The sequence below is a fragment of the Episyrphus balteatus genome, chromosome 2 (genome assembly GCF_945859705.1).
Source record: "Episyrphus balteatus chromosome 2, idEpiBalt1.1, whole genome shotgun sequence".
Classification (NCBI taxonomy): domain Eukaryota; kingdom Metazoa; phylum Arthropoda; class Insecta; order Diptera; family Syrphidae; genus Episyrphus; species Episyrphus balteatus.
This window is the reverse complement of record NC_079135.1, coordinates 31,491,171-31,517,434: the sequence shown is the minus strand read 5'-3', so window position 1 is coordinate 31,517,434 and position 26,264 is coordinate 31,491,171. Positions and strand designations below refer to the sequence as shown.

The window sequence follows — 26,264 nt, the reverse complement described above, 5'->3', positions numbered from 1 at the left end:
TTTTTTTTTTTTTTTAACTAAACAGGTAGCTGACACACCTCAGGAGATACCATTTCTCAGTATACTGCAGCATTTGCTGCGAATAGAACCCAAAGAGGCGGTTAGTGATATTATTTGGGATACAACTGAAAAACTAGTCCATCGGGCAACCCTCCTCGAGAATCATGAAGACTCTGTGCGATTGTTGCGTTCACCCAGTGTACAAAAATTCACATGTCCACATTGTCGTGGCGAAGCAACGAGTCCGAGTAGAAAACAATCATCGGCCCCACTAATGCCGAGTAGTTTTCAGGTGACACCACCACCACCAGCGGCGGCAGCAACAACACACTCTCTTTCAAATTCACCACTCTCCCCCACAACTGGACGTGGAGGTGGAGGACCGCCTCCAGTGGCAGCACCACCGCCACCACCTCCTCCACCAATTCCTGCGTTTGGTGGCGGTGGTGGTGGTAATGGGGTGCCACCTCCACCACCACCTCCTGGGTGCAGTCGTATACCAGGACCTCCCGTCCCACCGCCACCTGCTTCGAATCTTTTGTCAAATAATTCCGCAGACAACCGGCTAAGGTCCACAACACCGGATATGGGATTCAATGAAACGTCTGTGCTATTACCACAACAGGAAACCCCTGCACCAAAGGCCAAAATGAAAACAATAAATTGGAATAAAATTCCACAAAATAAAGTTATCGGGAAGCAAAATATTTGGGCAACTGTCAGTTTTAATCATCAGCTCGATTGGACAAAATTAGAAGGATTGTTTTGCTTGCAATCAACAAGTGCTCAGGGCTCACCAAAGTTGGGAAGGGATTCGGGAACTGATACTCTGGATCGAAAGTCGAAAAAAGAAAATAGTGAGGTAAGTTTAGAAAATGTAGCAGGACTTGAAATTCTAATTAAAGAAATTACGTTACGTATTACGTAATGCATTACGTTTCATTTTATGTTATGTTACGTTGCGTTACGTAACATTTTACGTTACGTTTTCTTTATTTGAGCTTAAAAATCATAAAATTGTTTTCAAGTTTTCTTCTAACTTGAAATTTTAATGTAAGAAATTACGTTATGTATTACTTAGCTTGTTACGTTACGTTGCGTTACGTAATGTTTAACGTTATATTTTCTTTATTTGAACCTTAAAATCATAAAATTGTTTTCAAGTTTTCTTCTAAATTTTACTAATTTCCATTAATTTTATAGATAACGCTGCTGGATGGCAAAAGAAGTCTCAATGTCAACATATTCCTCAAGCAGTTTAGAACGTAAGTTATGACAAAATCTCTCGCCTTGTCCAGTGCATAATTTCATTCCTCAATTCTATAGATCAAACGAAGACATCATTGAACTTATTAGAAACGGAGAACACAATGCTATTGGAGCTGAAAAGCTTCGGGGTCTTCTTAAGATTCTTCCTGAGTTCGATGAATTGGACATGCTTAAATCTTATAATGGCGATAAAAATCGACTAGGTAATGCAGAGAAATTCATATTGCAACTGCTCGAAGTACCAAAGTAAGTTGATTTTACTTTTTTGTATTTAAAAAGATTCTTAACTTTATTCAATGTTTTCTATCAGCTACAAACTTCGAATAGAAAGTATGCTTCTGAAGGAGGAATTCGCTGCAAATGTCACTTATTTAGATCCTTATATCAATGCAATGATATTTGCTGGCGATGGTAAGAATATTTGTACTGTAAACCCCAACTTTTCCTTAATTTTGATTTTTCTTTTACAGATCTAATGAACAACAAAATGTTGCAAGAAGTTCTCTATATGGTTGTTTTGGCTGGTAATTTTCTTAATTCCGGAGGCTATGCTGGTAATGCAGCGGGAGTGAAGCTGTCATCATTGCAAAAGCTCACAGATATTCGAGCTAATAAGCCTGGTATAAATCTTATGCATTTTGTTGCAATGGAAATGGAAAAACAAAATCCGGAACTCTTGAATTTCCCAGATCAGTTAACAATGCTGGAGAATGCCTCCAAGTATGTACTAATTTTTTCACAAGAAGATCGATATTTATTAAATTTTGTATTGATTTATTTTATAGGACAACATCAGATCAAATAAATTATGAAATCAATGCATTGGATGTTCGAATTAAGAAAATCAAAAGACAAGTTGAACTGCCAACAACAGATATTGATATCAAAGAACAAATGACAGAGTTCTTGAGAGTAAGTTTTTTTTTTCAGAATACATGAGTTAAAATAGCATAGTTAAATATTTTGTTATAATTTTTATTTTTTAAGAATGCTGAAAATGAGGTTACTATTTTACAACGTGGAATGAAAGAAGTTGATTGCGTGAGATTAAAATTAGCTGAGTATTTCTGTGAGGATCCAGCTTCATTTAAATTAGAAGAGTGCTTTAAGATATTCCAAAATCTCGCCGATAAATTCAAACAGGCTGTGAAAGAAAATGAACGGCGACAACAGCAAGAGGAGCAAGCTACATTACGAAGAAAACAAAGAGAAGAACAACTTGCTAGGAGAGCTAGACAATGTAAGACAATTGATTTCTATTTACTTATTCTTAGGCTTATCGCGAAATACTTGTTGGAAGGTGGCAGAACATTGGCTACACGGCCCGCAAGTTAATTAAATGAATTATTCACTGGGGCGAGTACGTAATATTTTTATTTTCTTTTAAAAAAAACCTGTGTTGTTATCCGCATTGAATGTTTTCGTTCGGCCTTGCAAATAAGGAATAAGGAATTATGTTTCAAAATTTTAGAGGTTATAGCCAGTACTTTTGTGACTTCGTTTTGGGATTCAAGAAACAAAAATATTACGTTAAAATATTTATTTTGGTTGGAATTAAGTTTTTTATTTGAGATCAGTTTTTTGAGACATACAAAAATATTTGATACCAAAAATAGAGTGATGAGTTAAATTATGTATTTCTAGTGTTTCGAAAAAGAGCTTCATTCTTTAATTTAATTTATTGTATTTTTTAAAATCGCTGTTTTGTTAAAAAAAAAAAGCCTTTTTGGCTCCTAGAAGGACTAGTTTCGTTTTCAAGCCTCTGAATGAGGTTTTCGTAACATCGTTTATTGCCTTACAAATCTTGAAATTATACGTATTCCATTATGATCCAAACCAATTGTTTATTAACGTCAATCATCCACTGTTTGTTTTTTAAACAAAGACTCAAAAATCATTAAAAATGAGACGACGAATTTGATATCATATGACAGGTAATATCAATACAATTTACCGGACTAATTTAATTTCATTTTTTAAAACGTTAAAGAGATCTTTTTTTCGAAATTATTAATATTTTTTTTAATGAATTTACAAAAATTTGGACGTGATAGATTTTTTTCGAAATCAAAAATATATTCAGAAATATTTAATCCTTTATAATATCAGAAAATTATTTGAACGGCAAAATAAAATTTTGTTTTTGCAGACTAGTGTTACTATTTTGCCACCAATTATGCTCTAATTTAGCGGCACATGTTTTTTTTTTCAGAATTCGCCCAGTTTTCGAAATATTTACGAAATACCAAAAAAAAGGAACCTAAGCCCTTCTCTTTTACGATAATTTGACGGGAAGGGCTCGAAATGTGTTTTGGATTTATTTTCCCTTAGTTGACTGGATCAGAAATTATATTTTTAAATTGACTTCGATGATTTCGGAAACAGTTACATATGTACAAAAACATTTTAGGTCCGTCAAGATAGCACCCACACCCCCAAATTTCCAAAATCTGAGTATGCAATAATTTGTTGCTAATTTGTTGCTAATTAGTTGCTCTAATCCCGAATTTGTTGCTCCACCCCTTCCCCCTCAAAATTGATGGAAAAGGTGTGGGTGCTATCTTGACGTCAAGATAGCACCCACACCCATTAAAATCTCAACATTTAAAAAAACTGAGTACGCAATAATTTGTTGCTAATTTGTTGCTAATTAGTTGCTCTAATCCCGAATTTGTTGCTCCAAGATTTGACCTTGAAATGCACTTCAACAGTTTTCTCAAAAAAGCTAAATTCCCTAAAAATGAACGCACAGCGACAAAAAAGGTGTCAAATTAAAGGGCTTCTCAACACCTTTTCAAAAAGGTCTCATTCAACTTTTAAACCCATCTCCTTCATGTCCAAAATGCATTGTGGAACTTGTGGAACATATCAAAACGTCAAGATAGCACCCACACCAAGAAAAACTTACAAATTTAAAAAAATAAGTATGCAATAATTTGTTGCTAATTTGTTGCTAATTAGTTGCTCTAATCTCGAATTTGTTGCTCCACCCCTTCCCCCTTAAAATTGATAGAAAGGGTGTGGGTGCTATCTTGACGTCAAGATAGCACCCACACCCCCTAATTTCAAAAATCTGAGTATGCAGAATCTTAGGGATAATTTGTTGCTAATTAGTTGCTCTAATCTTGAATTTGTTGCTCCATGATTTGACCATCAAATCGACTGCAACAGATGCAATTTTTGTGGAGACTTTTTATATATAATTTTTTTCAAAAAACTAAAAATGCCAAATTAAAAACATGATTTCATGCACTGCAAAAAGTAACTTTAAAATTTTCCATCGCTTTTCATTCCAGCCTTAAAGTTCAAAAACTAGTCAACTCTCACCCCTAAAAGCGGTGTGGGTGCTATCTTGACGTCAAGATAGCACCCACACCCCCAAATTTCCAAAATCTGAGTATGCAGAATTTTAGTGTTAATTTGTTGCTAATTAGTTGCTCTAATCTTGAATTTGTTGCTCCATGATTTGACCATAAAATCGGCTGCAACAGATGCAGTTTTGTGGAGACTTTTTATCTATGATCTTTTTTAAAAAACTAAAGATGCCAAATAATAAACATGATGTGATACTCTGCAAAAAGTTACATTAAAACTTTAAATCGCAATCCATTCCGGTATTATAGGCCAAAAACTAGTTTTTGATGACGTCACTTCGACAAAAAAAAGTAGCACCTCAACGAATTAAATCCAAAAATCTGAAAAATCAGAAATTTGATTCTCCTGTGATGTTTAGATCTAATTTAGATACTAAATTTTTCCATTACGTACCTATATAGGTAGGTCCTACCTAACTAACAAAAATATATCACATCCATAATACCTATGTATAAATTTCAAAAATCTGAGTAGGTATACCTACCTACAGATATTACTTGCTACAACCAATAACCACTTAAGGCGAAAAAGAAAACAAAAATTAGGTCTAACTATAATGCTCCGCATTTTTAAATGTGCCGCAAAAACAGCCCAATCTTTTCTTAATTCGATGTAGATGGTTTTAATTTATCATAGTTAAAAAATTAGGAAGAAGAGACTTTTAATTGGAAAGCATCATTAGCGCACTCAAAAATTTTTGGCTTTACTCACTAAGTTCCTAAAGGCCTCAATCCCACATTTGACCCCTCTTATATTGCCCAATGTTTTCAAAATTGAAATTGAATTTTAAAAATTAAGCACTCAGTTGTTTTAAACAAAGGAATATGATAACAATAAGCATTATTGTTACAATTTCTTGAATTTTTAAAAACTTGTACAAATTGTGAATAGTGTGGGTATTTGTATCCTAAAATTTTTATGCATTTTTCCGTCTGCTAATTTTATCTATATATAGCCTTAATTTTGGAGAGATGCATTTCACATTCATTTAATTTCATTTACTACCACTATTACATTTCTAAAACCCTCAACGCTCTTCATCCAATCAGATCCCTACCTATTTTTTTTAAACAAACAAAATAAAAATTTATCTACCTATACTAAATAAAAAAAATCACACATTGATTTTCTTAAGAATAATCGCGTGTGTATACGTTGATTTTAATTTTGGCTCCGCCCTCGACGGCTACTTTGATGAAAATACACTATCCAAATCAGCAATACCTACACGCCTACACCCTGAAATGTTTCTTTCTTTAGTGCCTTAGTCGGTTTCAGAACTGCTCTGAGGTAAGTATGATTTGCGTTCTCTCGAGTCAAAAATATTATGACTAAGGTATATACATACATATACACATAGATATAGCTCGTAGGGTCTTTCTTAATTTCATGTGGATTTTAAATGTTGATATTAGTATGAAAGTTTTTTTTTTCTTTACTTTACGATAAAAATCGTTGCATACCTTAAGGGAAACAGTAAGAAAGTAAGTATTTTAAGCCCTGATTTTTAAATCGTTAGTTAGACTATGAGAAAAATAAATTTCATTATAAAAAGATGGGTGGCATAACAGCTAAAATAAATTTTCTTTATTTTTTAAACTTGGTTTTCTTTTGTTTGATATTGTAAGAACTATGAAATTATACAGTCTATCTAAAAAATTATCTTGAGTGAAAGGGTGATTTTTTTTAAATGGTAGGTATCATAACTAATTCATTTTCTCATGGAAATTCCGAATAAAGTAAGTCTATACATTTTTTTTCATGTGATAGGGTGTTTTTTTAGGTCTATAGAGAAAATGTGGGTTTATTTGAAAAAATGAGTAATAATAGTGGTATTCTATGGAAATTCAGCAATTATGGTACTTTTCAGATTGGAAACAATAAACTATAGTTCCTATAATAATAGGTACAAAGGGTGTTTTTTTTTTGTAGTGAAAACAAAATTGATGGGCTACCCTAATGAAATTTGGTAAAAACCTTGTATTAGCTATAGAACGCCATAACCACTCGGCCACCTCGTCAAGTTGTGGAAAGCCGGCAGATTGTAGTTAAAGTCAAATCAAATTCAAAAATGATTAAAACATTTGTTTGTAAGTTAATTTTGGGGGTAACTCAGTATTAAGCTTCACAATATTTATATAGAAAAAGTGTTAAGTGCAAAAATGCATTTCATCCGTTGGTAAAGAACATGAATATTTTTACCTTCATAGAGGTTGGAAACCGACTTAAAAAAAATCATTTCACAGTTGTAGATTTAGATGTAATTACTGTTACTGGTAGGTATCTTTTATTTTCATAAAAGCAGAGGATTACTCTCGAAGCGAGTTTGATTTTTTTTTATTTCGAATAGGTAGTTAAAAATTTATTTTGTTTGTTAAAAAAAAGTAAATCACGACCTGATTGAATGAAAAGCCTTGAGGTCATAAGCTGTAAGAAAGGCAGTAAATGAAAAGGACTGTGAAGTTTAAATGAGCCTGCGAAAAAAAACATCAACATGTAAACAAATGTAAGCAATTTGTACGAGATTTTAAAGGTTTTTCTAGGAGAATCAAGATATTGTAACCACAAATGCTTATTGTTGTCATATTAGGTACATAGGTACTAGGTATGTTTGAAAAAAAAACTGAGTACAAAATATGGTGTTTTTATAAAAAAAAATTTGGTCAAAGGGAGTTTTTTCGAAGAGATAATAAAATGTGCCAATGATTCATTTACTTTTTGTTTCGATGACAAATTGAACGTTTATACCTACTATCTAGGTACTTAGGTAAGTTCTTAGACGTTATACACGGTTCATTGGCTTTTTGGGACCAATTACTGTCTATTTGCAAAAAACACCCTTTCACACTCAATTTTTTTTTATACTTACTAAAACTCTTTAGTATTGCTTTATATAGCTAATACAAGGTTTTTACCAAATTTCATTAGGGTAGCCCATCAATTTTGTTTTCACTACAAAAAAAAAACACCCTTTTTACCTATTATTATAGGAACTATAGTTTATTGTTTCCAATCTGAAAAGTACCATAATTGCTGAATTTCAATAGAATACCACTATTATTACTCATTTTTTCAAATAAACCCACATTTTCTCTATAGACCTAAAAAAACACCCTATCACATGAAAAAAAATGTATAGACTTACTTTATTCGGAATTTCCATGAGAAAATGAATTAGTTATGATACCTACCATTTAAAAAAAATCACCCTTTCACTCAAGATAATTTTTTAGATAGACTGTATAATTTCATAGTTCTTACAATATCAAACAAAAGAAAACCAAGTTTAAAAAATAAAGAAAATTTATGTTAGCTGTTATGCCACCCATCTTTTTATAATGAAATTTATTTTTCTCATAGTCTAACTAACGATTTAAAAATCAGGGCTTAAAATACTTACTTTCTTACTGTTTCCCTTAAGGTATGCAACGATTTTTATCGTAAAGTAAAGAAAAAAAAACTTTCATACTAATATCAACATTTAAAATCCACATGAAATTAAGAAAGACCCTACGAGCTATATCTATGTGTATATGTATGTATATACCTTAGTCATAATATTTTTGACTCGAGAGAACGCAAATCATACTTACCTCAGAGCAGTTCTGAAACCGACTAAGGCACTAAAGAAAGAAACATTTCAGGGTGTAGGCGTGTAGGTATTGCTGATTTGGATAGTGTATTTTCATCAAAGTAGCCGTCGAGGGCGGAGCCAAAATTAAAATCAACGTATACACACGCGATTATTCTTAAGAAAATCAATGTGTGATTTTTTTTATTTAGTATAGGTAGATAAATTTTTATTTTGTTTGTTTAAAAAAAATAGGATGAAGAGCGTTGAGGGTTTTAGAAATGTAATAGTGGTAGTAAATGAAATTAAAATCAACGTATACACACGCGATTATTCTTAAGAAAATCAATGTGTGATTTTTTTTATTTAGTATAGGTAGATAAATTTTTATTTTGTTTGTTTAAAAAAAATTGGATGAAGAGCGTTGAGGGTTTTAGAAATGTAATAGTGGTAGTAAATGAAATTAAATGAATGTGAAATGCATCTCTCCAAAATTAAGGCTATATATAGATAAAATTAGCCGACGGAAAAATGCATAAAAATTTTAGGATACAAATACCCACACTATTCACAATTTGTACAAGTTTTTAAAAATTCAAGAAATTGTAACAATAATGCTTATTGTTATCATATTCCTTTGTTTAAAACAACTGAGTGCTTAATTTTTAAAATTCAATTTCAATTTTGAAAACATTGGGCAATATAAGAGGGGTCAAATGTGGGATTGAGGCCTTTAGGAACTTAGTGAGTAAAGCCAAAAATTTTTGAGTGCGCTAATGATGCTTTCCAATTAAAAGTCTCTTCTTCCTAATTTTTTAACTATGATAAATTAAAACCATCTACATCGAATTAAGAAAAGATTGGGCTGTTTTTGCGGCACATTTAAAAATGCGGAGCATTATAGTTAGACCTAATTTTTGTTTTCTTTTTCGCCTTAAGTGGTTATTGGTTGTAGCAAGTAATATCTGTAGGTAGGTATACCTACTCAGATTTTTGAAATTTATACATAGGTATTATGGATGTGATATATTTTTGTTAGTTAGGTAGGACCTACCTATATAGGTACGTAATGGAAAAATTTAGTATCTAAATTAGATCTAAACATCACAGGAGAATCAAATTTCTGATTTTTCAGATTTTTGGATTTAATTCGTTGAGGTGCTACTTTTTTTTGTCGAAGTGACGTCATCAAAAACTAGTTTTTGGCCTATAATACCGGAATGGATTGCGATTTAAAGTTTTAATGTAACTTTTTGCAGAGTATCACATCATGTTTATTATTTGGCATCTTTAGTTTTTTAAAAAAGATCATAGATAAAAAGTCTCCACAAAACTGCATCTGTTGCAGCCGATTTTATGGTCAAATCATGGAGCAACAAATTCAAGATTAGAGCAACTAATTAGCAACAAATTAACACTAAAATTCTGCATACTCAGATTTTGGAAATTTGGGGGTGTGGGTGCTATCTTGACGTCAAGATAGCACCCACACCGCTTTTAGGGGTGAGAGTTGACTAGTTTTTGAACTTTAAGGCTGGAATGAAAAGCGATGGAAAATTTTAAAGTTACTTTTTGCAGTGCATGAAATCATGTTTTTAATTTGGCATTTTTAGTTTTTTGAAAAAAATTATATATAAAAAGTCTCCACAAAAATTGCATCTGTTGCAGTCGATTTGATGGTCAAATCATGGAGCAACAAATTCAAGATTAGAGCAACTAATTAGCAACAAATTATCCCTAAGATTCTGCATACTCAGATTTTTGAAATTAGGGGGTGTGGGTGCTATCTTGACGTCAAGATAGCACCCACACCCTTTCTATCAATTTTAAGGGGGAAGGGGTGGAGCAACAAATTCGAGATTAGAGCAACTAATTAGCAACAAATTAGCAACAAATTATTGCATACTTATTTTTTTAAATTTGTAAGTTTTTCTTGGTGTGGGTGCTATCTTGACGTTTTGATATGTTCCACAAGTTCCACAATGCATTTTGGACATGAAGGAGATGGGTTTAAAAGTTGAATGAGACCTTTTTGAAAAGGTGTTGAGAAGCCCTTTAATTTGACACCTTTTTTGTCGCTGTGCGTTCATTTTTAGGGAATTTAGCTTTTTTGAGAAAACTGTTGAAGTGCATTTCAAGGTCAAATCTTGGAGCAACAAATTCGGGATTAGAGCAACTAATTAGCAACAAATTAGCAACAAATTATTGCGTACTCAGTTTTTTTAAATGTTGAGATTTTAATGGGTGTGGGTGCTATCTTGACGTCAAGATAGCACCCACACCTTTTCCATCAATTTTGAGGGGGAAGGGGTGGAGCAACAAATTCGGGATTAGAGCAACTAATTAGCAACAAATTAGCAACAAATTATTGCATACTCAGATTTTGGAAATTTGGGGGTGTGGGTGCTATCTTGACGGACCTAAACATTTTTTGTATAGAACTTTAAAAATACTCCGAAGCCACGTGCCAAATAATTCGGTTTCACGAAAATAAATATTTCAGTTCATAAACTTCTAACACCCACTCCCCCTCTGTTAAAATTATTACATATACCTATACGAAACTTTTCAACTTTACCTGCCCTTTGATATATCATTCCCAAACTTGTATGAAGCTTACATTATTGTCTAATTTCATAAATTTATTTTTCCAGTATCTCAATGTGGAACACCAGTTTCTGATCCGGAAAATCCCTTACTACTTGATCCATCATTCGATCCACGGTCAAGTCCAGCGTTTTCGCGACGAAGAATGGGATCATTCAACACGGGAATTGATTGTAATTCTTGGCGAGAAGATGGAATCTCACCAGATATAACACCAAATGGCAGTTTGCGCAGACGTAGAAGTCGAGTTTTAGAAGAAGATGATGATTTAATGAAATTCCTTCGAGCATCTGGACAAGATAATGGTAGTAGAGAAAGAAAAGCCTCTGCATATGGAAGTTTAGGTAAATTTTAAACAAAAATTGTTCATATCTTTTGCATGAGATGATACAATATTTTAATTTTTTTTCTAATTTTATTATAATTTTTAGATAATTAAATTTAACTTTTATAATTTGCAACTAAAACGAACAAAAAAAAATAAAACGTAAGAAATTTCTTGTGAACACAGATTTAGTATAGTTGTGTTTAGAAGATGAATTTTTATGTTTATCAGTTCATAAATTGTAAATACCCACTTTTCATTATTATTTGTTTAAAATATAAGTCCCGACTTAAAATTTTAAATTAAATAAAAAAAACGACTCCATTTTCAGATCGTTCATGGGCCAGAAAAGCAAGATCAGGAAGTGCGAGTAGAAAACGTCCGGAACTTTTGAACATCGATTTCGGTGCTGACCGTGAAAGAGCCAATTCACCATCACCAATGGCTGAAACCAAACCACCACCTGCCGCTACTGCTGCAAGCGATGATAATAAACCAAGGTAATTAGGAACTATCTTATAACCGTTTATTATAAGTTTTTAAAAAAATTATCAATAATTCCAGAATATCACGCGAATGGAGGCAAAAAATAGAATCGTGGTTGCAGTCAAATGAAAACGATGAGAAACAAAATGAGGAATATAAACGGAAACGGCGTCTTGTTAGCAATGGCCGGCGTTCGCTTGAAAACGATTCAGGTACTAAAACTAATTTTCTCTTAATTTCTGAAAATAATTAACACGACTTCTCTTTAATAGCAGAAAGTGAACGAAACAAATTAGATCCCCTACCAGAGGAGAAGATCTCAGTAAATGCCAACGGCGTAGAAACTTATAAGAGAGATTGGAAGCCATCCAAGGCCCTAGAGAAAACGGACATTGCCGGAACTATTCAGGCTATTGAAGGTAATACCATAAGCATTTTTTCCTATTACCCAAGAAACTATTCTAACATGATCCTATTTTCAAGATGTCAACAACACCCGCGATAAATCATCATGGAGAAAATCCAACCTCAACGTATCGAATAGCTCTGAAGAGGTGATAACTAGAGAAGACACTTCAACTCGAACTAAACCCTCAATCAATACTGAACAAGAAGATCGAAAATCCTTGATTCATATTCTCGGAGAACTCCCAGCATCAGATCGTCTACAAATCTATGTACGCCGTCCATCGGATATTAATGACATCGAAAGTAAATGCAAAGCACCTACACCAAATAGCAGTGATCCAAAACAACTGCCGCCATTGATCCTCGATATCAAAAATGACCCGTCCATCTATAAAAACCAATCACCAATAGAGAGTCCTGCAATAAATAGATTCATCACTATTCGTGATCGTCACGATGACAAATACAGTCGCAAGGAAATCGACTCTGACAACATCGAAACACCTCCAGTTGTTCGACGGGCTACACAAAACTCCTCTTTGAGACGGCCACTCTATGCACCAACTGTTGTCACACTCAATTCACCAACGACAGAATGCGATGGTGGTAAAATCAGTCCTGGTGTAGATCATTTGGTTGATAATGAACCAATTGGTCACTTTGATAGATTTTCAGCTGCCCGGAGAACACGTCGTTATAAACGACCTACTGATTACAGTAGTGGTACTGAAGATATATCTCCCCCAACTATTGATAGCCCTTCGAAAGATACCAACAAGAACCAAAGCATTCCAAATGAAATTGAAACGAAATTGAAACTCGATGATCTTCAAATTAAAAAACCTATAATTTGTGAAAAAACCGTTGCCAAGTTGGAAAAAGTTGGTCGCCATATTAGTTCGATAAATCAAGAAGATGTACGCGAAGCTATTCGGAATCTTAAATCACCCACTGGTGAGCCCGAGCGTATCTGGAGTCCACCGAGAGAAATAATAAGTAATGAAAAACCTGCCCCCACAACAACTGTCATCAAGGTTTCTGCCAATAGTCATGAATTGAATGACGAAGGATTCGAAGAAACCCAAAGTCTAGTCTCAGATACACCGTCACATGGTAAAGAGAGCACATCATCGTGTAACGATGTCAATGAAGCTGTCACAAAGCAGTCATCATCATCAACAACAACACGTTCTCAAGGCCGTACCAATAATAAAGAACCAGTCACAATCGCTAACAGTATAAGCAGCCATAACCCTAGTCGCGAACCTGCCGTCTCAAAGACAAAAACCAATCCCCAAAAGAATCAAATTCACAATATTTTGGAAAGAAACAAACGTAGCATGGACAGAGCCCGTTTGTTAAGAGCCAACCCCACGACAACATCGTCATCAAACACTCTGACGCTGCCATCGAATTTAACTCCTGCTGCATCAGCTGCAATGCGTCGTGCTAATTCCCTGCGAAAAAGTGATTCAGCTTCAAATAGCAAAAAAGATGTGGAACGTAGTAGTTCTAGAACTAGCTTGCGAAGTTCTCGGTCATCATTGAATAGTGGAACTTCAACGAATACTGTTAGACGTATGCCAGTCAAACCACTCCTAACAAACTCTGTTGAATCATCACCGAGTAAAAGGCCACTATCTGCGGCGAATTCATCGCGCAATCAGCAAAGAATATCAGCGAGTCGTAGTAGTTCGAGTGGATCAAGTATTGGTGCAACAATTCGAAAACCTTCATCAACGACGACAACGAGAGCAAGTTCTTCGAACTTGGGTGGAAGTAACAGTTTTAGGGATAGTAATCATCAGTCAGGAAGTTCAAGAGTTTCTTCGACTCCACGTAGTGCGGTGCTAGTAAAAGCTTCAGTAACAAATGTTAGTAGCAGTACGCCGACATTGATCAATAGACAAAGAAGTCCAACTCGCCCGGCAAGTGCAGCATCACGATTGAGTGGATTTATGCGACCAACAGCATCGAGTGCAACAAAACGCCTTCAGGGTGACAATAGGGGAAAATAGAAAATTTAAATGGTCTTCATACTAAACGAATTTCCTTAAACAATTTTTTTAACATTATTTTTAGTGGAATTTGACGACAAGTCTATTTGATGGTTAGAGTTAAATGGAATGGAGTTGTTGGAGTTGGAATTTCGATTTAACGGGGGTTAATTTCTATTTTATCTAAATTTGGGTTACCTGAAGAAATGTTGAGGGGGGAAATCATTCCAGGGGAATAAATTAGGTACACCTGGACGTTCCTGATTGCAACTTTCATGTTTCTAAAAACACTGTGCATGTATATAAATGAATAAGGAACTGACTGCATATCAAATTTCATATTAGTTGTCTTCTGATCACGGTGGATGACATCTAAACTCACTTGTTTGAATTCATTCGAATAGGATCAGCTCAGAAATTCAAAGTCTCAATTTGGTCTGGAAGATGACCCCTGGGCTGGTAGGGTAGGAATCTATTCTTCAACTTCAGTTCAAAAACAATTTGAAGCAATTTTAGAACTTAACTAATGTGGAATAGATATCTCCTCATGAAAGTACTGTATCAGTCAACTGGTTATCTTTGGTGATAGAAGTAAGTGCCAATAAGGACTCCCAATATTCAATATTACAAGAAAAGTGGGTGTTATTCCCTCAATTTTTATCCAAATTGTTGGAGCCGTTTGCAACCAATCCAAGAAGGTAGGAATGGCTACAGTATATACATAAGTCAAAGCTCGTCTTAGTGACAAGTTGTCAGTCGAGATCCCCTGCTCTCCTTTCCATGACTAATGTACTCACTGTCCTTGCGAGAAAGGTGGTTGGGGGTTAAGTCTTGTTTGCCACAAATTCTACGAACGGAGTTCCAAAAGACAATCATCTCTAGGAAGAATGGATTGTTCTGCCCTATTTCGGAATTGTGGGCATCTTCGCCGTTTATTAGTTTGGATGAGTGGTCTTTCCAAATCCTCAACTTATTCTCTGTATACATGAAAAACTGTAAACTGTCCTCAAGTTTATTGGTACTATCGTTTTCAAGAATATTTATGTGACTCGATACTCAAACTAAGGTCATTTTTACGCTTAGGACCTCTTTTTTTCGTTTGCAATCATTTACTACTTTGAAGTTAGTCAAACAATCGTCAATGACCTTGATAGCTTCTTGACTTTCAATAAAAATAAATCAATAAATTGGCATTCGGTTTGTTCGCTATTGTTTGATTCTGAAGCATTCTTCGATTACTATCACGCTAGCATAAAAACACTAGAATGATAAGAAAATCTTTGGTTTTTGCTCCTACAAAATAATCCATTTTCGAACTATAATTAAGATTGATTTATGTTCCATCTTCTTATGAGAACGTTGTCACTTCAAACGAAATAGCTTTCAAGACTACATGCACTTGTCTCAATTCATTTATTGCAAAACCTTATTGGCTGAGTAATGCTCCAGGTGGTTTCCATTGAAGACGTCGATAGTAAATCGTTTAGTCTGAGATTCAAACTGTTCAACTAAACTGCATTCCATTTAAATTTTCTTTTTGTTTAGTTCCACTAAAAAATAAAATAAACAATATAAAGCTCATGGGAGCCCAGGCCTAGTATACACAAAATATGTATAAAATTTAAATAAATACTATTTTTTATACATTCTTTATAAAAAAAAAAAAAAAAAAAAAAACAAAACTTAACAAACAAAATACGTAACTTTTAGAAAGATAAATAAAAAACAAGTAAAAATTAAAACTAAAAAATAAAAAAACAAAATAGTATTATTGAATAGCACAAAGGAATCAAAACTCATTTCTTCATCAATCTTCTTAAAAAAAATATTCTATTAAATGTCACAAAATAAGAAAAAGAACAAAAGAAAAAACTTACATTTAATGAAACAATAGTTAACTCTCAGTCTCAAATCGAACTTATTTAATAAAATCAAAAAAAAAAAACAAAAAAACACTGTCCGTTGTTAATTAAAAACCGTCCACAAATCGAATTTCTCGCACATAAGTTAAGCAGGACAATAATCAAAATTGTGTGCTGTTTCCTTTGCTGTTAAATTGTCTTTTAAGCAAAGCATACACAAAATGTTATATTGTTGTATCCTGCCTGTTAAATGTTATTAATTTAGACAAACAAGATGAAACAATTTAAACAACTTTTTAAAAGTTAATAATGTATAATAAAAATTATTATAATAATTAAAAAACCACACACAAAATACCAAATGACATTCACAAAAATTAAATTTTAGAATAATTTATTAATATATAAGTAAAATAAAATATAACTAAAAGGTGCCGACGATAGCGAAGAGAAAGAGAGAAGGAATTGAAAACAAAAAAATATGCCGTACGGTGTATACCGAATGTATAATATTTTCTTTATTTTTTATCTCTTAAATATAATTTTATTTTCTTAACATATCATTTTTCCGAACAAAAAAAAAAAATACTAAACTAAAAATTATTTTTCTTTTTTTGTATAAATAAGACATGCAAATTTCTACTTGATTATTCAAAATTTTATAATTCTAATTAAAATTAACTTTCTTTTATTTTTGTATTAATTAATTTTAAGCGAACAAATTAAGACTTAACAAAATATTATTATCATAATAATTATATTCTCAAAAAAATAAAACTGGAATAAACAAGCCATAATAATTTATAATTAATTACTATTCTTACTATAAACTTACTTACTACTCTTGTCAATAAAAATTTGCGACAAAAAAATTAAAACATAATGAGAGACATTAAAAAAAATATCGATTTAGAACTTTCACTAACTATACATTGAATAAAAAATGAAAAAAAAATATAATAATTTATTTCATTATTTTTTATACATAAACAAAAAAATTGTTATTTAGAAAATTTAAAAAAAAAGCTTTAAAATATTAATAAAAAATATATATTATGTAAATATATAGTGAAAGGAAGTTTCCTTAGTAAAAAATATATAATTGTTTTATTGTTTAAATTATGTTTTTGTAGCAGTTGCAGGTTCATCGGTTGGTTTTTGGTCGTCAGAAGGAGATTTTTCGGGCTCCATTTTAGGTTCCTTAAAGTAATTATGCTCTCCAAACCATTCTTTGCGGGATTCCAAGTAACTGCAAAATATATAAAATTAGGGATGTTTGCTTTTCATTTATTTGTTTTTATTTGTTTTTTTTTTATCAAAACTTGTTGATTGTAGTGTTTTATTTTTTTTTTTATCGTGAAATGATTCTTATGGTTTGTTGATTGATGGGGAATGAATTTCTTGAACACTTTTGACACTTAAATTATGTTTATCATTTTTTTAATCACAGTGACAAGAAAAGCAACAGAAAAACTTATTTAACGCGCGTTTGAGAGATATTATTGTGTAAACAGGATTCAAGCTGTATTTACACTGGAAACAGTGGATTTTTTTCCTGAAGCTGATTTTAATTACATTTATATTTTGTGGCTCAGTTTTTGGTATTGGCTTTTGTCGGCCATACTTGCGATTACATTATATTTAATCTCCTTAAACATTTCAAACTTTTTTCATGAATTTTATTATACCTGGCCCAGCGCATAACTTGATACAATTGGGTGTTTTCTATACAATCAACTAACAGCAGGATCTACTTTGATTCAATCGAAGGTTTTCGAAAAGAAATACGCTCCCCTGATATACAAGTTCGTAGATTGAACCTAACTAATTCGCAAAAAATTTATAAACTACTCAGAATTCGATTTGTGAAAAGTGCTTCGCTATGTTCATACTCATGATTTCAATATGCTTATCTTAATCTCTCCCCACAAGAACCAAAATATGTAAACTTGTCTGAAGGTTTGAAGGCAATAATAGCTGTGTTTTATTTTCCTCGTGATCCGGATCAGATCATTAATTTATTTGTGAAACAATAACAAAACAAAATCCTGTTTTTGTTGTAAAGCTAATAAAAACAATGATCTGATCTGGATCACGAGCAAAATAAAACACAGCTAATATAATGTCCGAAAATAAATTCAAATAAACTGTATAGTTAGTATGGTTTAAGATTCAAATGTTTTTTTCTTTATATTTAAATCAATTAAATAAAATTCTATTACTTACTGAACAAATGAATCCAAATGCTGCAGCAATAATTTGAGTTTTTCTTCAGCTATGGTTGTTGCATTCAAAAATTCTGGTAATTTGACTGAAATGAAGTTGAGATAAATTAAGTCATTTTATAACATGGCAAAGAAAACACTTACCAATAAGTCGAGCTAAATGTGTTGCTCCAAAGATCATAGATGGTGCGGGATCAGCATTTGAAGGTAAAATTTGCCAAGAAAGAACTTTTTGCAAAAAATCTTTGGCTTGTGGTGGTATACTCAATGCCATTGGTTGCAAGGATTTAATGTAACTCAAACTAGAAGTAGCAGCAGTTGCTTGTAATGGAGTTGATCCACCAGAACTCGTACTTGCAATGCTGAAAAAAAAATTTTGGTTTATTATTTTTTTTTTTTAATAAAAATTACGCTGGCTTACCTTGACAAGCAATTTTCAATTACTGCATCGCAATCTTCACTGCGATGTGATCGTAGTTTTCTTTTTTGTGGGTCCTCAGAAGTGGTAGCAGCTTCTAATGGGGGTTGTGACTCAGAATTTTCTAAGGCTGCAGATGAATCATAATCTGGTTTGGGTGATAGAAAATCCGGCGAAAGACCAGGGGAGGGAACATAAGAAAAATTCTTAAGATTTTCTTCTGAAAGTAATGATATTGCATATTCTTTTTCTTCTTTGTAGAGAAGATTGTCGGCTAATGTGAAGTCAAAATAAATACGTAAACCATCAGCAACTTCTTTCAAGATGGAAACTCTGTAAATTAATTAAACAAATAATCAGTATAATTAAAAGCTGGCTAATAATTTTAATTCGAAGATAAAGATTCAAAAGACATTTGAATTATTTATGGCGTTTTCGATTGGCACTCCGGAAGCGTCCGGAATCATTCTGAAAGCGTTTTATTCGCACAAAACTAATAGTTTTGTGTGAATAAAACTTTTTCAGAATGATTCCGGACGCTTCCAGACTTCCAATCGAAAACGCCATTAGAAAAATTGAAATATATTTATATTTTGTGGTATAATGAAATATATTTCTTCAAACAGAACACTATGACGCGTATTGGCAGTGGAAACCTTTAAGAGAAACCCCCAAACGTAAAGGTATGAGGATTTAACAATCAGATAGTTTTTAAAACCTGGGAGTAAATAATAATTATAATTTAAAATAAATATATATCATGTATCATTCCTGTATCATTCCAGGATTGCAGTTTACTTATGAAAACGATAAATATTTACAATCGTTTAATAGGATTTTTTTTAGTTCCAATAAACTGTTATTAAAATAAAACTAGAAAGTAATAAATAATATGACCATAGAGCAAAATTTGTGATGAAACTAGAGAAAAAATTCGGTAATGTTTGTCAATAACTTTCAGACTCAAGATTAAAACTGAATGCATGAATGCTGAATGGTATGAATTGGTAAATGTTGAAAAGGGTGAGAAAAAGTTCACCAAGGGGTTGTCATTCAGGTACCTGAGGTAGTGATGAGTAAACAAGTTTGCGGTCTAAAAGCAGAAGGATCATATTAAGTGAAAGACAGTTTACGCATAGACGTTTGTAGGTACATAAATGTATTTCAACAAAAAGTAAAGTTATAAAGAGGCAGTCTTTTGGTGTAATTTTGATTGTATTTATTTTTATAGTAGTCATTCGAGTTAATCGCATAATTTTATCATGATTTTTTTGTAAATGGATTTCAGGACTGCCCTTAAACAGAAGCCTTCTTGCCATTTAGTGTTAGACGTTGGAAGATGGATGTAAGGCCTCGACATCAAATAAGACCCAATAACATGAAAATGAAAAATTTGAGCTTATTTCTTTTTTTGAAATACACAAGTCCAAATGCTTAGTTTGGTTTTAATTAATTTTAAAAACGAATAAAAACCATTTAGCATTGATTTCAGATTTTAAAAATAAGATCGAAGGATAAACTCATAAAATAATTCGTGCAATCAATAATTTTGAAACAATATCGAAGAACTCAATTTGGGGAACTCAAAAAATGTTTATCACCCCGGATTACTTACAGGTTTTAATTAATAGCCCTGTTCCATTCGAGGTGGTAGTTTACTACTAGTAGATGTTTTGGTTAATCTAGTACTATCATCTACTCATGCTCTTCTTCCCGAGTAGATACGATTTGTATTGAATTCGTTGAAAGTGCGTTCCATTGAAAATCGCTAGTAAACTACTAGTAGTACTTTTCCACCTCCCAATGGAACAGGGCTAATATTTGGCTTTATTAGTATTACTATTTTTATTTTGTGTATTATTTAGTTTGGCATTATTTCGGGTCACTGAAGATTCGATCTTGACTCAATTTTAACTATTGAACAGACGAAAGTTCCGTTTTTCTTCACCAAAAATTGCCATCTTTCCGATTCTGTACCTACAGTACATTCCTATTTTTTAAAAAGAATTAAAACAAACAAATTTCGAGTTATCTTAAAATTCAACAAAAACGCATTTTTCTAAGTATGTGAAAAAAAATTGCATTAGCCGTGTTTTATTATTACTCAGTATTTTACTGAGTAAACATTTTATGCTGTAAACAACATCTATTGATTACTTTTATTTATTTACAAATAATCCTTATTGTTGAAGGGTCAAAAATGTATAATTTTAGAAAAAAAATGTCTCTGTAAACCAATGAATAAAAAACTTTTGTCTATCCTTAGCAATTATTTGTTGTTGTTTCCCGGGCAAAATTTTACTGAGCTAAGTACTGAGTTACCAATAAAATAGCTTAAAACACGGATATTATCTCTGGAAACACAATAGGTATATCCATTACTTTCATTCTAGTATTTATTTCGTTAAACTACCGATAGATAGTACAATTGACGACAATATTTCGTCTCGCAAAAGCGCCTAACCGAGAAGATATTATGTCGGTCAAATTAGGAATTTCAAGGTATAAAGACAACCCGCTACATTCTACAATGTACTATCAAAAGATTTGGTCACAGTAAATCTTTACACTTTTAACATTTTTTTATTTATTTGTGCTCTTTTAAAAATTCTATTTATTTTCTTTATACCGTCTCGGCTCTTATGTCCTTAAATAAATATAATAATAAAAAAAAAACTTTATAGAAACTTACGTGTTAACAATTTTCTCAAATTCTCTTTCCTTTTTATCCGGTCGCAAATTAGTATTTCGTCTCCTTGAAGTCTCATTTTGTGATGCCGAAAATACTAACTTTACAGCACTCTGTTTAACAAAATTTTCCAAAATACCCAAAACTGGTATTCGCGCTGGCAGAATATGTTGTTTGCCATTTCGCACAGTCATTTCATAATCAAACTCTAAATACTGCTTTAGGCGTTCACTCACCTTAAGCAGTACACGCTCATCGTCATGAAAGCTCTCGACGGAACTGCTGCAAGATTCTGTTTCACACTCTAAATGAAAAGCAATCTATGTATTCTAATTACTTAACTTAATGTGGTTTTACTAACCGTCCCTCATTAGAAAATCACCTTCATGTTTTTCCAATGTACTGCTGGAACTAAAATTATCCTCCGATGAGCCACGATGTCGAGTCTTAGGAGAACTATCTGATTCGTCTTCTTTGCGTGCACGCTTCTTGCTGCGTTCTTTTCTATACAAATATGCACCTCTGTGCCAAATAAAAATGTAAACCCAACAAATACAACACAAAAAAAACCAACAAAATCTCAATGAGTGAAAGTGTTTTAAAAATATCCCCCCAACCAAACCGGGTCAATGTACTTACAATTGTAATTGGGCCTTCTCGGCCAAATCTTTTTGCAATTGACGATTTTCTTCGGTGTCCTTGAGAACGAAATCAGAGTTGACTTTTCGATCCCAAGTCGAACTCCATCCTTGGAAGTGGATTTTATATTGGGTGATCTTTCTGCCACGCTTGTCTTTGGTCTCGTACGTACCTAAAACCTAGAACCGGCAAAAAATGCACAAGATAAAAAAAAATCACGAGTACAGAAGCAAGGTTATACGACGACGATTCATCTTCTTTTTTGCGAAATGAACAGAACACACACAGGAAAAAAAACAAGTGCGTGTCGGGTCGGGAACGGGAACGGGAAGAGAGAAGATAGCGGGCAAGGCAGATGGCAGACAGCAAAGTAGAAGAAGAAACCGCCACCGAGCAACGGCAACGGACAATGGCAAGCAAGCAATACACAAGCGAAAAACAAAACAACAAATCGCCAATGTAGTTTTTTTTTATACACACCTTTGAATCGTATAAAACTTTTGCTTTTGTTGGATCTGGTTCGTAGCATAAAACTTTTTCGCCTTCGGTGAATTTATACTTTGGGCCTCTGGTTGACACCATTTCCAGATAAACCTTTTGAATATTGTTTAAATACTTGTAACATTAATTTTATTGAATTAATTTTTTTAACTTTTCGACATTTTTTGTTGTTTTTTTCATTTTTGGGAAAATTGGAAAATTTGCGAAACAACAAACATGCCGGTTTGATGTTTATATGACATTTTTGACAAGTGGTATGATTAATGCCTAACAACAATGCCCACTTTTTAGAAGAATGCCCCAGGGCTAGAACAGTGAGTCAATTGATTGCATTTACATCTGAATTGATGTTTTACTTAATTTTTTTAATACATTTTTTATTGTTGGGAGTAGAAATACAAAATGCAAATATCCGTCCTGATAAATTAGTTCAAAGTGTGAAACTACGGCACTAGTAGTATAACCGTTCGCGTACACTAAAACCGAATTATCGGCCGACATCGGGTCGGAACTACTCGGACGACTTTCTCGGACGATCGTCTGCATACACTGCTTCCGGTCTAGGACGTCGCTGCCCACAGTACACATAAAAAGGTAATATATTCCGAACTGACATTGGTCGCCAGATTGTCAAAACATGACACTTTGGCGACCAATGTCAGCTACCGAATTCTTAATTGTTTAAAATACCGACGAAAAACGCACAAAAACCGATAAACCACGCACACCACTAATTTTTAAACAATTATTTACCATTTTCCGCGATGAAACACGAAGAAAATTTGTTATTTTTCAATTTATAATATTTTTAAATGACATTTTATAAATTAAAACAAAAACAAATTTCCTGTTTACTGCGATTGAAATATAAAAATTAAAGGCTGACCTGACAGATTGGTGCCCATTTTTGACAAACAAATTTTGACAACGTTCGGAATATATTACCTTATTATGTGTACTGTGGTCGCTGCCGGTCTGTATTCTGACTTTGTGAAACTTGAATAATTGTTTTCAATGGAATATTTTGAAGAAATTTATATTTTTGAAAATTCATATAGCCAATTTTTGCAAAGAAAAGGCTTTTAGCAATATCTATGTATAAATCAACCCGACAACGGACGAAAAATCCAAACAAGTTCGGATTATGCCGGTTGATCGGTTATTATCGGGCGTCAACGTACGTCAACGGACGATGTCACTTTCAGTGGTGTACGCACTTTCTTTTCTTTCTATGTGCTTGGTTCTATCGGCCGAGTTCGGCCGACAACGCCCGACTATAATTCGGCCGATGACGGATTTGGTGTACGCGAGCCGTAAGCCTTGTAGGTACGCAGATCGTGTAATTGCAGAGCAAAAGAAAACGCGTGTACTTACTAAACGAAGGTTAAAACAAGAAGAAGGTTTATTCGATAAAACAAAATGAATGTTCATTTAAAATGAACATGTTCAGAACACATACATATATAGGGACTCTTAATAAACGATTATGTTGGTTTGATGAAAGGCTTCAACGCCGCATATTGTTATTCCAATACTCCTCCTTAAGAGTCATCTATTGTATTCCCATAGCCGTCCGGAAAGTTTCCACCTTGACTTTGTCCAGCGGCTTCGTTAGGACATCTGCGATTTGTTCTTGTGAACATATATAGTTGACTTGAATTTCGCCTTTAGCGAGAACGTCTTTCACAAAATGGTGACGAATGTCAATGTGCTTCGTTCGAGGGTGAAACCCATTATTCTTTGAGATATCGATTGCACTTTGATTGTCGCACATAATTTGGAGAGTGCTACGCTGTTTCGTAATTTCATTTCGAAGGCCATTCCACCAGATGGCTTCTTGTACTGCTGCTGATAACGACATGTACTCCGCTTCGCATGATGATAATGCAACAGTATGTTGCCTTTTGGAGCACCACGATATAGCTCCTCCTTGAGCTAAAAACACAAAACCTGTCGTAGACTTTCTGTCTTCTATGTTGGCTGCCCAATCTGCATCCGTGAATCCAATGACGTCAGGACTTTCATCTTTTTGGAATGTCAGCTTTAACGAGGATGTTCCACGTAGATAACGAAACAGATGTTTTACAGCTAGCCAGTGTTCTCGTCCTGGTTTCGAATTAAAACGACTTAAAGTGTTGACGGTGAAGCTTATATCCGGTCGGGTGCATTGGGACAGATACATGAGGCATCCGATTGCCTCCTGGTACGGGATGTTTTCCAATTCACCATCTTGGGCTGACAACTTTAGACTGGCATTCATCGGTGTCTTCACTGGTTTGGATTCCGTCATTCCAAATTTAAGTAAAATTGATTCAATGTACTGCTCTTGGTCCAAAGCGTATGAATTTTGACCCTTGGTGATACGCATTCCTAGAATATGTGTCGCTGGTCCAAGTTCCTTCATTTTCATGTCGTCCACATATACAGCTAGTATGAGGACATCGTTTTTATTAATCCTGTAGTAGACGCATGGATCAAAACTAGATTGCAGTAATCCGGACGCTTTTAGGGCTTGGTCCAGTTCCATGTTCCATACGCGACTGGATTGTTTGAGTCCGTATAGCGCTTTGTTAAGCATACAGACTTTTGATTTATTTGCTTGGTCCACAAATAATGGGGGTTGCTCCATATAGATGGCTTCTGATAATTCACCTTGCAAAAAGGCGGTGATGGCATCCATCTGCTCTATTTGAAGGTCAAGTTGGGCGGCGAGTGCAAAGAGATACCGCAGGGAACTGTGACGTACAACTGGTGAGTACGTTTCGTCAAAATCCACCCCTTTCCGCTGCGAGTATCCTTTGATCACAAGTCTTGCCTTGTGTCGGTCAATTTGACCAGTGACGTCTCGTTTGGTTCGATAAACCCATTTACATTTTATTGGCTTACGATGATTTGGTAGATCCACCAATGACCAAGTGTTGTTTGCCATCAATGACTGGAACTCTTCCTCCATGGCCAACTTCCATCGGCCTGCATCTGGTCTCGATAAGGCTTCTTCGGGAGTCGTTGGGTCTTCCATGTTTTGCTGTAAGAAATTCTTAGCAGTATTTTGATTTTCAAAAGAATTTATTTTAGGATACTTGCCTTGGGGTATGCGCCTCGAATCGTGAGAGTTTAGCACTAGTTGGTTTTCAACCGAAAAAAGTCTATTGGGATACGATTGAGGCGCCACAAGTCCAGATTCGAGTTCGTCATCTGCTGTAACATGCTGGTTCATCTCGGGTTCGCAGTCATCATAGAGATCGTCATTGTCAGAAGAAGAACTAATGTTTTCGCCTGTGATGTAATCTTTATATTTTTCTGGTATATGGCGCTCCCTTTCGCTGCGCCTTAATTTTGTTAACTTTGAGTTAGGTTGCTTGGGCAGCGCATCGACATTGGAATTGGGGATTGCCACATCTGGATCATTCACAATTGGATTGAATACATCTGAGTGGGAGTTGTCACCTTCGTCTAGGCTTAAACCATCCTTACAAGACATCGAGTTGTTGAGTTCAACACCTTCTTGGAGATTATTGTCGACTTCGTTGAATAAATTCAATTCAACAAATCTCGGAGTTTTAGGCGCACTGTTTTCACTGCATTGTTTTACCATCGGATATTTTCGTGAAGATTCACCATCGCAAATATCTTCATTGATGAAGGTTACATTGCGGCTCTTGAAAATAATATTTTTGATGGGATCGTAAAGACGATAACCTTTAGTATTTTCGTCAAATCCGGTAAGTATGCATTCATGTGCTTTCGGGTCGAACTTTTGTCGAGTTATCTTAGGGATGTGTGACATGACTGTTGTGCCGAACACTTTTATGAGTGATAAATCTGGTTTGAATCCAGTCCATGCCTCTTCAGGAGTAATGCCTGTGCCTTTGGAAGGTGATCGATTTAACAG

The 26,264-nt window shown here is 33.9% G+C and overlaps 2 protein-coding genes across 4 annotated transcripts in view; one reads left to right on the top strand and one right to left on the bottom strand.

Moving 5' to 3' along the window:
- Window positions 1–16,036, top strand: part of LOC129910893 (formin-J) — a 110,014-nt gene extending 93,978 nt beyond the window's left edge. For 2 of the 3 annotated variants that reach the window (XM_055988486.1, XM_055988487.1), the window contains exons 7-18: window positions 26–862; window positions 1,204–1,265; window positions 1,327–1,515; window positions 1,580–1,680; window positions 1,740–1,989; window positions 2,055–2,181; window positions 2,257–2,509; window positions 10,870–11,166; window positions 11,479–11,647; window positions 11,712–11,845; window positions 11,906–12,052; window positions 12,117–16,036. In XM_055988486.1, the coding sequence (XP_055844461.1) occupies window positions 26–862; window positions 1,204–1,265; window positions 1,327–1,515; window positions 1,580–1,680; window positions 1,740–1,989; window positions 2,055–2,181; window positions 2,257–2,509; window positions 10,870–11,166; window positions 11,479–11,647; window positions 11,712–11,845; window positions 11,906–12,052; window positions 12,117–14,059 (4,509 nt within the window). In that variant the 3' untranslated portion in view covers window positions 14,060–16,036. The remainder of the gene's footprint in view (window positions 1–25; window positions 863–1,203; window positions 1,266–1,326; window positions 1,516–1,579; window positions 1,681–1,739; window positions 1,990–2,054; window positions 2,182–2,256; window positions 2,510–10,869; window positions 11,167–11,478; window positions 11,648–11,711; window positions 11,846–11,905; window positions 12,053–12,116) is intronic. The other variant, XM_055988488.1, reaches the window with a different exon arrangement.
- An 891-nt stretch (window positions 16,037–16,927) lies between these two features.
- LOC129910897 (protein male-specific lethal-3) lies at window positions 16,928–22,601 on the bottom strand. The gene is made up of 8 exons (XM_055988493.1): window positions 22,352–22,601; window positions 21,872–22,050; window positions 21,594–21,754; window positions 21,236–21,536; window positions 18,547–18,876; window positions 18,270–18,487; window positions 18,127–18,211; window positions 16,928–17,149 (listed from the first exon to the last, which is right to left on the bottom strand). The coding sequence occupies exons 1-8, from the start codon at window positions 22,451–22,453 to the stop codon at window positions 17,020–17,022; spliced, it is 1,506 nt and encodes a 501-aa protein (XP_055844468.1). The 5' UTR covers window positions 22,454–22,601; the 3' UTR covers window positions 16,928–17,019.
- Window positions 22,602–26,264: the final 3,663 nt, after the last annotated feature.